This window comes from Pipra filicauda, unplaced genomic scaffold (assembly GCF_003945595.2).
Source record: "Pipra filicauda isolate LSUMZ 115617 unplaced genomic scaffold, ASM394559v2 scaffold4_size7858003_pilon, whole genome shotgun sequence".
Taxonomy (NCBI): Eukaryota; Metazoa; Chordata; class Aves; order Passeriformes; family Pipridae; genus Pipra; species Pipra filicauda.
The window spans coordinates 7,574,893-7,591,025 of NW_024104643.1; the positions used below are offsets into that span (position 1 = coordinate 7,574,893).

Here is a 16,133-nt window from a genome sequence, read left to right on the forward strand (position 1 = left end):
CCCCTGCTGGGGGGACAGCCCTGCCGTCCCTCCGGGGCGCTTTCGCCTTCGCGCGAATGAACCCCCCTGAGAAGGACCCTCTTAGTGATGCACTTTAACAAATGCTGGACCTAATGCCCCGGGCATGTCCCAGTCCAGGAAAGGCAGGCACAGCTTTGGCCCTCCCGCTTGTCCCCAGCACGATTTACCGCTATTTCACAGAATATTCTGAGGTAGAAGAGACCCACAAGCATCAGCAATGTCCAGTTCCCGTCCCTGCACAGGACACCCCCAAGAATCCCACCGTGTGGCTGAGAGCGTTGTCCAAACGCTTCTTGCGACCCGCACTCGCTGAAACAAAAAGTTACACTCACCCACTGCCCAGATTTACTCTTCCAAGACATCCTCTGGCTGTACTGACAGCTGAGAGAGAGGCAGAGACATTTAGCAGAGTCCCAAAACGTCAACCGATTAAAAACACCTCAGTGGCATTTTTGTATTATTAAAAGAAATTTAATATAATTTTTAAATTAAAAAATTCCATCTCTCTATTAAAGACACTGAGTCAGGTGCTAATACTGTCAGACATACCCTTTTGGCATGAGTTTTACATAAAGTTTAAGATTTTATGCATTGCTTCAATATGTTAAACCATCTTCATACTTACAGTAGCAATAAAGTCAATTCCATAAATATCAAATATCCTTTTTTTAAAAAAGTTTAAATATATTAGACTCTGATTGCCAAAATGCCATTTTATACACAAAGCTGCTAATACAATATACAGTTCTTACTTTTTTTTCCACATAAAATACATTTCATCAAGTTTTATTTGTACATCGTTTACTACTGATCGACGGAATTATGAGTTATTGCAGAAGGCTTGTCATCATCTGTTAATGTCCTGTACACACAGCAGCCCTGCCAAGCTGTACCAGGGTTATCCACATTCCTGCATCCACTCTCACACTGCAATCTGAAGGCTGAAGACAGCAGTGGCAATACTAAGGCTGCATCTGCACTGTTTTAAAACCCCTATCCCCCCTTCAGCTGCAGGTGGAGATCATTGCATTGGTATAGCTTTGGGAACAGGTATCTTGAGCAGAGTCTCCTCTACCACAGCTTCCACAGCTGAAATAAAGCAAAATATTCTAGGTTGTACTTGTGCCATGGCAGATGTTGCCTGGAAAGCCCAGTGGTACTTGAATTGTGTGAGGGAAATGAGAAGTCCATTAGCAGTTTGGCCAACATGAAAACAGTAGAATAAGGGTGAAGAACAACCAGGGACAATGTTCTGTTGTACAGTCACAGGCAAAACAGAACAAAAGAAGTAAATATTAGCTGTATTCTGTAATAAGAGGTGAGACCTTGCTGCTACGAGTGTGTTCTGGATTCTGCTTGTAGACAACTAATACAAAGTAGTCAACATGATTTGTTAAAATAGAATGAAGACCCTGTCATTTCCTTTAGTGTATTTAGGAAGAGAGAAGTGGTGATCACGAGAGAAACTGAAAGAGCAAATAATAATGTCAAAATCTGGCATGCTGTGAACTTTTATCCCCTTGCAAACAGCCTAAAGTTAAAGAACAACACTAGATAATCACCACAAAGCTTCCAGAGATGGGTTACCTTTAGCAAGCACGATAAGGCACAGAAATACCCAGGTGTAGGGAGAACACCTTCCAGCAGTTCGTCCATGGCTCACTGGAGATCAGTGCTATTGCTTCCCTGGTTCGATAGTCCCTTTTCTATGGAATTGCCGATCTAGTTTCAGCAGAGAAGATTTGGGTAATCAGAGCTCCAAGACTGAAGCAAAAGGGCACTATACAGAAATTGTAATGCATTTGGGAGCTTGTAAGTGATTTCAATCCCACGAAATAAGACTCTGCTCAATAAACTCCAGAATTCATTGCCTCCACTGTGTATTACACCAAGTCATTATCACTGTTACCCTGACATGCTCTTCTCCTTCCCTACCAGGAGTTCCTCATTCACATGGTTCTTCAACCACACCTGCAAGATGGCACAGAATCACATCAGCTACAGTCAGTTCTTCCCAAAAGTGGGAAAGTTTTAAGATTCAGGAGCACCAAAGAAGTGAGACTAAGTGGGCTGAAATCGCATCACAAATCCAGGTCTGATGTCAAACAGATCCCAGCAATGGAACTTAAGCCCTTATGTAATATTTCAGTGCTGTGACTTTCTTGGCTGACAGAGACATTATTTTGAAAGACACCTTTTTTTCCATATAAAAAATGTCTTTCAACGTGGAATGTAAAGCTGCTCTCAGCAACCAGTTTGTTTGTTAGAAACAGTATGACTTCAGCACACAGGAAGATGTGGTGAGCAAAAGGGTTATTCTTGTGGAGTTCTGCTTGCAATAGACCCATCACTACATTCACGTTCTGAAATCTTTGCACAGTCTGAACAATTACAACCTTTGGGTTACTGCCCTTTAAAACACATAGATATCAAAACCCCGCTGTTGTTGTAACATTGCTAAATTTTACAGTAAAAGGCCTTATTCCTAGAGTGAAATACCAATGGAAACAAAAAAGCTGTTAGTCTAAAATGAACTGGTTTCCCACAGTTTTAATGCTTTAGCAACTCTCAGTGAAAGCAAGCCTTAAACTACTTCATACTATTGCATTTCGTAATCACCTTTTCATTTCCTTGGAGTTAGATAGGATTCAACACAGTTGATAGCACAGAATTGCTCTGAGAAGGACAAGGGCCCAACTCCTCCTTCGCTGGGAGGGAAGGCAATCCTGGGCCCAAAGTTTGCACCACTTACAATCCAGAGGAGAGCGGCACCAAAATCTGTTACAGTGAATTCAAAAATCTCATTAGGATGGATGTGGAGAGACAAACCTCACCACTGTGGGAGAAGAGAGGCACCTGAAAGATCTCCCCTATGTTCCATAATAGCCAGGCCACACTTGGTGTTATCACAGAAGAATTTACTCAGGGTAACCAGACGACCCACTGTTAAGCATGCACAGATGCAGTAAAGTCTCTCCAGTTACCAAATCATCCTCTTTCTACTAGAGAATGACTTTAAAAATCCCTTAAAGTCAATTACAAGAAGTATTTTCTAGTCTCATATTTAGCATATGTATTTCAACAATGGAGGAAGCCCAACTTCTCTGAATGCTTCAAACCCTGCCTTTAACAGAAGTTTTAAATTAATTGGGTCAGCTGCTGCCATATTCTTATTTGCTCCTAAGATTGGTAAGGAAAGGAAGAGTAAACTGTCAGTCTGGTAATGACCTCACAGGTCCTGAAGTGTCTCCTGCCCAGTGTGGCTGTGGTGGTGACACACAGCCACCGCTGCTGCCTTGAGAAGCCCAGAGCCCTGTATTGTAATATATCCAGCCCCAGCAATGGGCTAGATTTGATGGGAGCAGAGGGTAGCACTTAACAGTCACTGGCAGCCTAAGTCAACTCTTTATAGCCTAGAAAAAAGTTAAGGCTGTGAGGATTCCCACAGAGGGAATGTACATGTGAAGGGTAATATTGATGTCTTACAGCTGCCAGATAAAAAGAAGATGGGTGGAAGCCGCATTTGCTGTTGCTTGGCTGAAGTACAAGTACACGAACTGGATTGAATCCACTGACAGCCTACAGAGACCCAAACAGGTTTATATCTTCAGAGTCTGGAATTTAAGCTGCCCAAGAAGACAAATATTTATGCAGGCAAAGAGTTACAAGTGCAACAGCCCCTCCGTGTAGAAAAGAGGTTGAAGATTTACAGTTACTGCTGTAGATACAACTGAACTGTGGCCAGTTCCTCGGAGCTGTGTCCCACGGGGCACTCTCCTCTCACCTCCCCCCCGGTACACAAAGCCTGAACTCGCTGAGAAGCCCATGCTAGTGTTTCTCAGGTGGTCTCTCAGAGCTCACATGGACTGCACCAAAACAGTGTGGTGTGCCAGCGGCTCCACAGCAGAGAGGCTTTGCTAAGCACTGCACGGTGCAAGGCAACTCCTTCAAACACAGAGGCATTTAAACCTTCTGCTGACAGCTGCTAACCACTGCTGGTGGAAGTGGTTTCAGTATGGGAGCTGGAAAACAGACAAAAAAAGTCTCCTGTCCTGCTGCAACATTGAACTACCATAGCAATGGTTTAACAGTTATTTACGAGCCAAAGACTGCAGGTTAATGCAAGTGTCATCATACCTATGGGATTAGAAATGCTTTCATGGTGTTTCTAGATTAGTGTTGACAAGCCTTTCCTCCTCACCCCTCCCGAGCCCTGTGGTTCTGGAAATCCAGAAAAAAATCAGATTGCAAAGCATACTGCCCCTAGTATCTGTGTTGAGCATAGAGTAAACAAACAGAATCAATAGGAAAGTGAGATCAACAAAAGTCTTTTCAGTTTTAACAAATTAAAGAGTCTAAATAGTACAAATAAGGTTTTTTTAAATTACTTATCCCAGTATAGACCTTTGCCAGTATTTTATTGCAGTAAAATTCTATTGCCAGGGCCCCTTATTGCAACATCAGTTTTAAAGCCTCATGAGTGAAGCCTGTTCCAGGAAAAGTTCTGCTTCAAACCTGAAGGCAGCCTGCAGTGACGAGCTGATACGAGCAGAACAGGACCCAGCCAGTGCACAGTTCTTGATGGTGAGCTGTCACTGCAAGGAGATAATACCTTGCAAACTTCCTCAGCACAGCATCTACACTTCCTTGTTGCTCAGGCCCAGGAAGTGCTGGATCCAGCTGAATGGAAAACAGCTCTGTCCACTCTTGCAAACCCCATGAGGGGGTTGACCTCCCCTCCAAGGTATGTGCATCACCCAAGGGTGAAAATGCAGGTCTGAACTGTCACCTTCCAGCCCCTTGGTGGCTTGCAGCAAGAGGCTCAGATGCAAAGATTTTAATCCAGATCCTTTCTTTGTTCCAAGGCATCTCATGACTTCCCAAGGATGGGGAGGCAGTGCATGATACCTTTTCCCCCTGGGAGCAAGATGAGGGAGACTCCTTTTTACATCATATTGATGTCCCTTCCTCTCCTAAAAGCCTTGCTCCACCTGCATTACTCATTCAGCTGCAATGTAAGTAATTGGCAGGGTAAAGTACAATTCAGGATGAACGAGGCTGCCACAGTCAGGATGTCCAAAACTAAATTCTCCCTTTGGAAAGCAAACAATCTGGCAGCTGAGATAGATCCAACCAGCCCACTCACATCTTGTTTTCTCTGGGGCGAGACACAGACAAGACTAGGAAATTCTGCAGCACCCGTGCACCTTCTCTTCCATTTCCTCCATGGGAGCTTTGAATTTCAAGAGGGGCGGATCGCCACTGGACACTGTGTAATACACTGAGGTCCCATTTGAGCTGTAGGGAGAAGTCCTGGATTCGATTAAGTGTGACTTGGCCTCACCCACATTCTCAGCAACTCCTGCCATGCCACTGCTGAAGTGGGTGCTGAGGAAAGGGTGCTGGAGGAGTTTGGCTGCAGCCCGCTGCCTCTTCAGTTCTGAGAGCGTTTGGTGGTTGTGCTCCTTGTAGGTGCCCCAGAACTGCTGGGTGTCAGGGAGCCCAGGGCTGCCGTAGGGCAGCACGTGGCCAGGGTTACTGCTGGGCTCAGCGTGCATGCTCCAAACGTCCCCGTTGGAAAAGGTGTACTGGTAAGGGCTGGCAGATGCCATGAGTCCATTCTGGAGTGGGATCTCAGAGTCACACTGGGTGCTTTTGTTTGCTAACTCTGGAAGGAGGGAGGAGTTCTCCAGCACTGAGTTCTGGAACAAGAAGACATGAAAGAAGAGCATCTTCCACTGTCCCCCATAGCAGGGTTTATCCCTGTGACAACTTCCTAAGCCTACTCCCATTCAGCCTTTCGACCAGACAGGTACTGCAGCACAAACACTGAATTCACCCACTAACGGGGCCCTATAATGCTGTGAGCCCTAACCAGGTACATGGAACATTAAGTCAGAAGCACTCACAAAAGAAATAACAAATAGATAAGCATATTAATATAATATGATAGTAACTGAATTGAAAACAAGTAACTGCAAAGCAACTTTACAATTCTTTTGTGATTACCACTTTTAGCTGTAAAGAGAAATGCACACACCGTCTTTTCAGAATCTCTGGTTCACCAGGACCTTATCACAAAACTATTTATGCAGCTGTAAATCCAAAACAGTCTTTCCACTAGAGAGGGTTATCCCAGTTTACGCCAAATGAGAATTAGGTCTTTTGCTTACATCTGATGGATGAGGTCTACAAATTTTTTAGCCACCTTCAACCCCGGGGCACCCACTGCTACTGAACCTGCACTACCAGCCCCCCCCCAGTGACTCCCATAATAGAGAAGAGATTCCTTACAGGGTCTGTGTTCTCCTGGTCAGACCGAGTCTCCCCAATTTCTCCAATGAAACCCGAGTTTCTTCCTTCTTCTGCTGCCCCCAGCTGCTGCCAAACGATGGCCTCTTTCTCACACTCCTTCCTGTAAAGGTTTGTTCGGTCCGAAAGACTGGCCCTCCTCACCACCTTCCTGTGGGACAGGGACAAAGGGCATCAAAGCTGTGAGCAGGACATGACAATTCCCCTTACTCCATAATCCCTCTCACCTCCACCTCACACTTCACAGCCTCTCCCTCTGGAACGGAACATGGATTTAGCTTCCTGGCACCCACACAAAGCGAAGGCACTAGTGTGGATATTAAAGGTGGGAGGAATTTTAAGGAGTTTTAAAGTAGCACTGCAGATCTGCATTAAAGCTCATACAGCTCAATGAACAATCTGCTCTGCAACCAGTGGAGTAAAAATACAGAGGAATGGCCCACAGGCTGTTTAGGGAGTTTTGTGGTCTGCTGGACTGCTTTGGTGTCTAGTAAATGTTTTATAAAGACCTGTGCAAACTGAATCTGGGCGCAGTATCTTGGCCATGCCATTTTATTATTGAGAAGCTCAAGTTAATCCACTTGAAGCACTGACTGTCCAACACCAGTCCCAGTGGTTTAATAGAGTAAATTCTCACCGCTTGGTCCTCTGCTCAGAGCAGTTATTAAACCACAACAGTGCAAAGCCATTTCCCCCCCAAGAAATAGCCTGTCTTTCTAGTAAAACAGCCACATTTCAAGGGAGCTCTGCTTTGAGCAACCAAAGTCAGCTTCTGCCTCTCAGAGTTTGTTCAGAAAGGACAGATGGGGTCCTGCACACCCACCACAGGGTGCTCTGCAACCACCCCTGGGTGGCCAAGCCAATGCACACTGGGTGACCTGCAGGAAGAGCACAACTCACCCCCGGCTGCCCGTGCTGGAGGTCCTTCGGCTCAGGGAGGATTTATGCCTCATCTGAGACTTCATGATCACATCGTGTTTGTGTTTCAACTCCAGAAGCAATACTTTGAATTCCTCCTCTTCACACAGATCTATGGCACACACAGACCAAGCCCTTAATGAGACAGTTCCCATGTGGTACCGTTGACACCATGTTACTAACTGTGCCTTCCTAGTTAAGACACCCATGTCTTACAGTTGTATTCAGCAGGGAGACTCCCAAGCACAGGTTCAGAGGGATAACATTAGTGGAAACACACAGGAGAAAGACTTGGTGCTTGAGAAATGCCTTCTTCCTTGTTTTTATGTGCAGGAAGAAACACTTCGAGAACCAGTAAAGCAGGAGCTTCAAAACTTCAGTCCCAGTTACAGTAACTGAAACTTTGATTCTAAAGACATTCAAGAAATTACATTAATGCTTCTGAAGGCACCATGTGAAGACTCCAGCCATTTCTTAGGCATTTCTTTTTTTAAGCTTAGTAAACTCACCTATTGGCATCTCATCCAAAGATGTTCTGGCACTCAAACTAGCCCCATGGGACACAAGTAACTCAGCCATCTGCATCTAAAGAATGGAAAGAGAGAAAGTCAAGTTGACAGAGCTATTTTAGGCAATTTAGGCTTTCCTTCCCAAAGCTGAAAAGTTGGAATAAGATCAGAAGCAATGGCATGTGTGCTCAGCTTGCGTGAAATTATTCTGGTATGTGTGTGATCTTAAACAATGTTCCTACCATTCACCTGCACAGACAGACATACTCTGTCTGAACTTTCTCAGCAACCAGTTCTTTTTGGAACCCAAAGGACTGATGCTGTCCAGAGAGCCCAGCCCCAGCACAGATTTCTTCCATTTGCAGAGTACTACACAATTTGCCCAGGCAGAAAGAAATGTCACCCTCATACATGAGGCTTGCAGCAAAATCATTACCTGTCCCCAGATTTGCCCAGGCAGAAAGAAATGTCACCCTCACACATGAGGCTTGCAGCAAAATCATTACCTGTCCCCAGAAAGCAGCAGCGTGAAGAGGTTCCCAGCCGTCCCAGTCCTTAACGTCCAGGCTCGCCCCCTGGTCAAGAAGGACTTCAGCTGCATGCAGATAACCATTGGCTGCAGCTATATGCAGCTAGGAGATAAGGAACAGAACATGAACCAAGGATCATGGATGGCTCTATAGACCAAGTTTCAGTGGATTTTCTTGAATAATGTTTGAGCCTAGAGCTGAACAGGCAGCACATTTCACAATTAGCAGATGCTACCAGGTCAAAAGCAGGTTGTTCCTGTTACTAAAACTCAGTATTACCTGCATGTAATTCTGTTTGGAGGGGAAACTGCTCAATATTTCTTAAAATAACTTACCTATATGGGTTAGAAAAATAATGTTTTCACATTTTAAATCAAGGGCTTTTAAGTACTTCCTAATCTGCAGGGGAACAGCACAATCAAAATGCAAGCCTGCAATGGAGTACATCATCCACTGTGCACCCTGCATTTCTCATGCCAGGAGAATGTCTCCTCTTCCCCACTGAAGTGCTGTGGATGTGATTTTTTAATCAAATTTACAGCCTGCTTTAGTCAGGACTCTCTCCGTGCAATTGCACTTCCACTCACACTATTATTATTTTCACCACTTGAAAATCAAAAACATTTTACAACTTTGCTACTTTTAGTTAGGGGAATATGATTTTTCAGGTATTGGCTTCCAACTACAGCCACCACTTCGGAGACATCAGAAACAGTTTCCTTTAGTCCCCCAACTTAATGTCTCTGAAGATTTTCATATTTGCCATCTGCTGTTGCATGTCTGAGCTAAACACTGACCTGTGCACTGGTCTGAAGGGATTAACTGCACCCAAAGATCCTCCTATTTCAACTGTGCTGAAAAGGAGAATTAAAGCTTATTTTCAAAAAATTTCCATGTGGATTCCACCACACAAAGTTAAACCCTCATCTGGAAATAAATTCTGATGCTTTTTGGCAACTCAATTAATTTCTACATAAATTTTATGCCACTTAGTCATACCTTCTAGAGGTCACATGAATTAGCAGGGAATCACTTTGGGGTGATACAAAAGGGGAAGCCAAGAGATCTGATTAAATTTATGTATATAATCCTTGTTAAAGGGAAAAAGGTGTTGAAAAAATAAGCTGCAATAAAAGCTTCAGTCATCCAAGGTTATCTTGGAGGGAGCCTGCCCTCCTCTTATGCTTCTGGTATATGCTAAAGGTGACATTTAGATTAAGAAACCTGAATGCCACAGCGTGGTCATCAAACAAATGAACCAAATGCCTGTATATCAGTTAGGTCTGGACCCAAGCATCAAACAACCAAGGTTGTATGAAACTCCCAACACATATGACCTCATTACTGAATTTCCCCTAAGCTGGGACTGCTGTAACCAATGATTTAAGAAACACATTTGCAGGTGAAAAAGAAGGGAACAGGACTAGGACTGTTCAGCCTTCTTGGTACCTGTCCAGTCAAATCAGATGGCAGCTTGCTTTGTGCTCTACACCTGTCCTGGCTCCTCTCCTCTGCCAGGGGCCGATGCCATCCTACCTGAGCAAACACAGCAGCCATTGACTCCTTGTGAGCCAGATGCTATGCAAAGCAGAAAGGAGGCAGAAGGTCTCCAGAGCTCCCAACACCAGATCCTGCTCCCATGAAAACCAGAGGACTCTCACGCCTCTTCTGTGGGAGTCTGATCAATCTACAAGACTAGTGAGAAGCAAGAGGTCACTGGGAGGTCTTTCAGTCCCACTTCCCTGGAGGTTAGCAGATGTTTATGTTCTGCAACTCCTCACTGTGGGATTTCTCCTCTCAGTGACTTGTACATGTTGATTTTGTATAACTCCTGCCCCAGGGCAGATTTCATAACCTCTGGGCTGAATGAAGGCAAAACTGAAGCTGCTGCAGTTTCACTCACCAGTGTAGCACCTTGGGCATCAGTCCTGTTCAGGTCTTGTCCAGTCGCAAGTATGTCATGAATGTCACAGATCATGACCTGCTCTGGAGCAGCACGCATCTCATTGATCCTTTCCTGTGTAATCCCTGTTAACATTCCAGTTAGAGGAGAGTTGGAAAGGGTTTTATCTCCACTTCTTGAGTAAAATCAGACTTATGATCCTGGTTGATATGACCTCACACCCTTTTCAGAAGATATGTAGCTGAGGGGACCTGTCTGCTGTCCTTCACCCTCATGATCTTTAGGAATCAGAGTAACTAGACTCTGAGTCTAGTTCCAAGAGTCAGGTTCCAAGAAATGATGCCAGCAGCAGCTCTCTGCTTTTCTCCAGAGGCCAGTCAAGAGCTGACAAACAAGGTAATTTTTAGTACCACATTGACCCGGTTTTGTATTTTACGTGAACTCAATCTCCTTACCTTGATAGGCCATGCAAGTCTCAATGACATCCAAAGTTGGCTCATCTTCACAGAGGTCATACGGCATGTTACCATCTGCATTTACTGCCAACAAGTCTGCTCCACTGCAAGAGGAAACCCAGTTACATGAGAAAAGACCTCAGATATCCTAGAGCAGGCAGTGCCAAACACTGGGATAAATGCTTAGGAAAAACTGACAGGGGTTTAATAGTTGCCCAAATGCCACCAAGACACATATGAGATAAGAAAGATTTGAAGCAAAGCCAAGGAGCTATGAATGGGGAAGAGTAATTCCAGAAGTGGATGGAAGGCAGCACACTACACCTCCTTCATGGGCCAGTAATGCACTATGTTGGTCCACATCTGCTCCAGTTTTATTCCCCCATCCAAAGATTTCCTAAACCAAGTGGGACCATCCTCTAAGGGATGTCCAACTGCATCCTCTTCTCTCCTTCACTATACAGCCAAAGAAGGATCAAATTTTCAACACTCATCTCCCAGATGACAGCAGCACAGGGAGAAGTCTGCCTCCCTGAGAGAGAAGCAGCAGACACTGCCGTGCAAGGCAGCAAGTTAACACTTCCAAAGCACTGTCACTCTGGGAAATGGAGGAGAGGGCTCCATACAGAGCCAGAACTATCTGTTCCAGGTAGGATTCACAGCAAGTGCTCACCAAATGGCACAACTCAAAACACACCTGGCTTCCTCCACCTTGCTGGTAAGTCTAGAAAAGACCTGAGATTTAGGGCAAACACTTGAGCTTTAGAGCCTTGGTGAAATCAAGTGGAAGGTCCAGTGCAAGCACCTGTGTCACCACTGGGGAACCAATGCACTACAGGAAGCAAACTGGTTATTAATTATGACCCAGTAAGACAGGTCACAAAGTTCACCCAGGTATTTGAACTATACAAACACGCTGCTGCCCTTCTACAGCAGTGTCTCCTTGACTGGGGCTGGAAGATCTGAAGTGGTGTTTAAGGGCTTGAAGAGGTGGACCCTTGCTGGCTGCTCCTATTTCTACCCACCCAGCGACCATGGTGCCACACGCACACACAGACACACCAAAATACAGGCAAAAAGCAGCAAATTTTGGCCCAGTCTCCATAAAATTCATGAAACTGAGCCAAGCCACCTGGGGTTTTATTCTGCCTCCTCAGCCTTTCTGCTCTTCCTCCTCCACCCCCTTATCCCCCAAGCAGGAAGGAGTCCCACGAATAGCCTGAAAGCAGGGAATAATCAGCACCACTGCAATCTCACAAGGTACTGAACAGTCTCAGTTTCCACCCACAAGCAGCTGTGGTAGAATCAGATCTGCAGAAAGGACAGAGGAAAAAAAGCCACCTACTGCTGGATGAGGATCTTCACCAGGTTGATATGACCACATGTAGCTGCTGCATGCAATGGAGTCCACAGCTCATTGTCCTTGGCATTGACATTGGCTCCATGGTTGAGGAGAAGTTTGACTATGTCTTCATAGTTGTCTATGCAGCACTGGTGAGGAAGAGATACAGATAGATTGGGTTTTTTAGACTTTGGGAAGATGAGGGCTTATACCTACTCAGCTGTAAAATAATAAAGGGTACCTGGATGTGGAGACCTACTTTATCCTGCACTGTTTGGCAACAAGCAACTCCAACAGAGTTAAACAGCAGCAGGTCAGAAAGGCACCATGCAGAACACCTACACTGGGCAGACCACAGGTCACTGGTGTCTTACACAGCCTTCTGGTGTGGGGGCAGAACCAGCAGGGAATAACAGCAAATATGCTCACAGCTTCTATTCCACTGAGTCTTCCATATTCAAGAGAAAACGTAAGAGAAATTCAATGTAACCAGTTTAACCACATACCAAGGGATGAGCTGACAAGTTGACATTCCCTTTTCTTAGGGGAAATCCCACACACTGGCATTTGATTAGTAAAAGTCTTCTCAACAGTTCACCACTACCTACCACAGTTATCTGAAGACGTGCAAATTGGATTCCTAGAATTATGAGCTACTTCACAGGGCACCTTTCATTTCCTGAAAAAGATCAGCATTCTCCCTGCATTTACAGCATAGTCCCAGAGGCAGCCAGCAAGAAAAGCCTCAGCCTCTTTCCTTTGGAGAAGGTGGAATTTGCTCTTTGATCCACCTTGTGCTCACATCTTGACATGAATGTGCATGTGATCAAGACACTCAAGATTCCCATAAGATTCATTCTTGTGCAAGAAGCCTGTTTGTGGTCTGTGTGTTACTGCTGACCCACGCAGGAGACTCACAGCTCAGCACACAGTATGGGCCACTAATGGGGCTGAATTCCAACCCACAACAAGCATTTTAGCAACTGAGTGACAAGGATCCTTTATGTATTTCTATTTCTGTTCACTATTTGTACATGGAAGTGAGGTTAAAATCGTTCCTGTCACACAGCAAAGTTACCACAGAAGCATAATTGAGCCCTTCACTGGAAGCCACTGGTACTGGGCAATACTGTTTGCTTAGGGGCTTCTCTCTGTTCAGGGATCCAATTAATTCTACTGCATGTAAAGCTCCCAGCTTAACTCCCAAATGCACCTTTACAATAACCGATCCTTGAGTGGGCAAGATGGGATTCTCCATGGCCTCAGTACCTAGGCTGGGAAAGCAAAGAGGCTGTCAGCATGTCTCTGTGTGCAGGATAACATCTCTTTGGAGAAGTGCTGCTGGTAGTGGTGGGAACCTTTTGTTCTTGTTGGAGCTAGTTTGCATTTTTAAACAAACACCTCATCCAGTTTTGAAGAGAGCAGGCAACTTGCAAAAGAATCCAAAATCCCAAGTCAGCGGAAGCATTTACAGCAGGCACTAATGGCGAAAAACCCCTGAGTGTCTGTTCCAGAAAAACCCCTGAGTGTCTGTTCCAGAAAAACCCCTGAGTGTCTGTTCCACCCTCGGAGCGTGTGACAACCACGCCACTGTTGTTCCCTGCAGCAGAGGCGGCAGCTGCCAGGCACGGCCAGTCCCATGGGCCTTGGGGAAGAATAGAAAAACCCTTATGGGATCAGCACAGAGGCTTCGAGGAAGGACACAGACTTACACATCACTATTGCAAATCTGTATTTTAGTGGTGAAGTCCATGGGCCTGCAGTGAGCAGCAGCAGGCTCTTCAAGTGCCCTGTGCATCATTTATTTAAACTACTTTCAAAACTTGCAGATTGACAAGGTCTCTAAACTTGAGTTAATCTGCTTTAAGAGTTTACAGCCCGCTTCTACAAAGATTAAAGGGTGGGAGAAATACTGTTCACGTCAGAAGTCCAGCCCCGATTCCCAAGCTCAAAGTCTGGGATACAGAAAGAGAAGGGTTTGATCTCAGTTTGCTCCCCAAGAAACTGGATTACCAGCACAACATAGTGAAGTTTCACTGCTTTAACTGAGCAAAAAAATGAAATACAGAAGGTCTCTCTGTGTAACCTGGACAGGTCTGCCCAGAGGACAGCAGGAAGGCCCGATGGTGTGGAGCAGCAGGGAGCTGTGACCTCCTCCCACACCTCACCTGATGCAGCGCAGTTAATCCATCCTCATTGCACAGGTCAGGGCTGATGTTGCTCTTCAGCAAGTAACATACTGTAAGGGAAGGACAGAGAGGAGTCAGAGCAGTAATCCTAACACACCTCTTGCTCTCAGCCAACCCACCAGGGTGTTCCAATGTGGGCAGAGCTCCAGGAGACACAAGCTCAACACTGGCCTGTCACCACAGTGCCAGTGAGACAAGAGCCTTTTTGGATTTATCCAGCAGAGAGCACCAGCATACAATTTTCCCCCAACTTCCTTCCATAGGAGACTGAATACATCTATAATTTTCATACAGTAGTGCTGGAACAATCTCCATTTTTACCTTGTGCTTTGCAATGTCCGAGTGCAACCTCTGCACTCTGCAGCCCAGGAGAGCTCAAAGGCAAGTGGGGATTTTGGGGTCCTGAGTTACGGCCGTAGGAGAGATTCCTCTCACTGTGAGAGGGATTAGGTCTTGCCTCAAGAAGTTATCTATCCATGCTGACAAACCACATACATTCAGGGCCTCGTCACATCTAAATACACCACGGTTGCTTTGGACACTTCACTTGAGCTGTTGGATGTTTGGAGAAAGTTTCCCAGAGGCTTTATTTTTCAATTGCTGCTTTGGGGGGAAAGGATAAGATTTATTCCATTAAAATGCAAATTTCTGAAACATATGAAAAGTCGTTAGCCCTTAGGTGAAAAATAAAGTTCGCTCTGAGGTACAGATCTTGCACAGGGCAATAGCAACAAATCTGGTAGAGGATATAAATTAATTGCAATGCCAGAAACTCTTCAAATTCAACACTGCTGACAGATCTTGATCCCTACCCATCTTTTGTTGTTTACTTGCTCACTCCCTGCTTTTTCTCCAGAGAATTCACTATCTAATGCTTTTCCTACCTCAAATGTCACTGACAGCACAAGCACAAGCCAGAGGTTCATAATCATGTCCCTGGGGCCAGAGTAGCAACAGATATTCATGTCATATCTTATTTGATGGCAGGGACGTAAGCACTGAGTGAAACCAGAGCTGCAAAATAAGGAACACTGACAGAGCTAAAAGGGCAATAACCATCCCCAGAGCTGGCAATCGAAACCACTGCAAGCCTGATCACTCCAAAGCATCCTGCAGCCTCTGATCCCTGTCCCACTGTCAGAGGGAGCTCTTTTCCCAGCACATCCACAGGAAACTCAGTTGCAGGGCTATCCCTGGGGACAGAGCACTTCTGGCATCCAAAACACAACATGAAAAACACACCCACGATGACATCGGTGTTGATTTATGAAGCTTCGTTTAAAAGATCTGGAAAACGCACTCAGAAGAAAGGCAAAATGAAACCAAAGTGAAATTTTGATTGGAAGCCACTGATCTGGCATTGTCAAAAAGGAAGGCAAGACTGGAAAGTGAAATAAAACACTTAAAATCACAGAGTTGTTTCACCCAACTCAAAATGAATGCTCAGATTTATGTTTGCTGAAAATAATTTCAGGGATTGACACCTGCTTGATGGAACTGATGCAAAAAAAGCAGAATACAGCAAAGACAAAAGTCATCCACCACCGTGGTGAGTCCAAAGCCTCTGGGTTTTTTACAGCAGGAAGCCCATGCCTACACTCGCCTCACACCCCCAATGCTTGCATGCTTAACAGCAATAAGAGTGCTGAACTCCAGTCAATATATCCAACTCAATGACTCTGCCTCTGCTGTTTCTGGTCAGCCTTGAGCTCTTGCTCTTCTAATCCAAGCTGAGTGATAGGCGAGTCATTCACCAGTGGATCTGGTTGTCTCTTATTTACCTCGGATGCTCTGCCATTAGGGTTTTAATTCAATCTCAGCCAGTTAAGTGCCATTGTGTACTAATGACATGCAGCTTCATAATCATGTTTTGCCTGATTATAGAGATTAGGACAAGTAGATGCTGGCAGATTAACCTTACAAGTGCTGTCTCTCCATGGGAAAAAGCAGTAGC

The 16,133-nt window shown here is 45.1% G+C and overlaps 1 protein-coding gene across 1 annotated transcript in view; it reads right to left on the bottom strand.

Annotated features, from left to right (window-relative positions):
- Positions 1-4,422: 4,422 nt before the first annotated feature.
- PPP1R16B (protein phosphatase 1 regulatory subunit 16B) overlaps positions 4,423-16,133 on the bottom strand; it is a 53,123-nt gene continuing 41,412 nt past the window's right edge. Inside the window, exons 3-11 of the mRNA XM_027711623.2 lie at positions 14,159-14,229; positions 11,994-12,139; positions 10,649-10,752; positions 10,194-10,318; positions 8,267-8,392; positions 7,761-7,836; positions 7,234-7,363; positions 6,316-6,484; positions 4,423-5,723 (exon numbers count right to left, since the gene is read on the bottom strand). Of these exons, the coding sequence (XP_027567424.1) occupies positions 5,202-5,723; positions 6,316-6,484; positions 7,234-7,363; positions 7,761-7,836; positions 8,267-8,392; positions 10,194-10,318; positions 10,649-10,752; positions 11,994-12,139; positions 14,159-14,229 (1,469 nt within the window). The 3' untranslated portion in view covers positions 4,423-5,201. The remainder of the gene's footprint in view (positions 5,724-6,315; positions 6,485-7,233; positions 7,364-7,760; positions 7,837-8,266; positions 8,393-10,193; positions 10,319-10,648; positions 10,753-11,993; positions 12,140-14,158; positions 14,230-16,133) is intronic.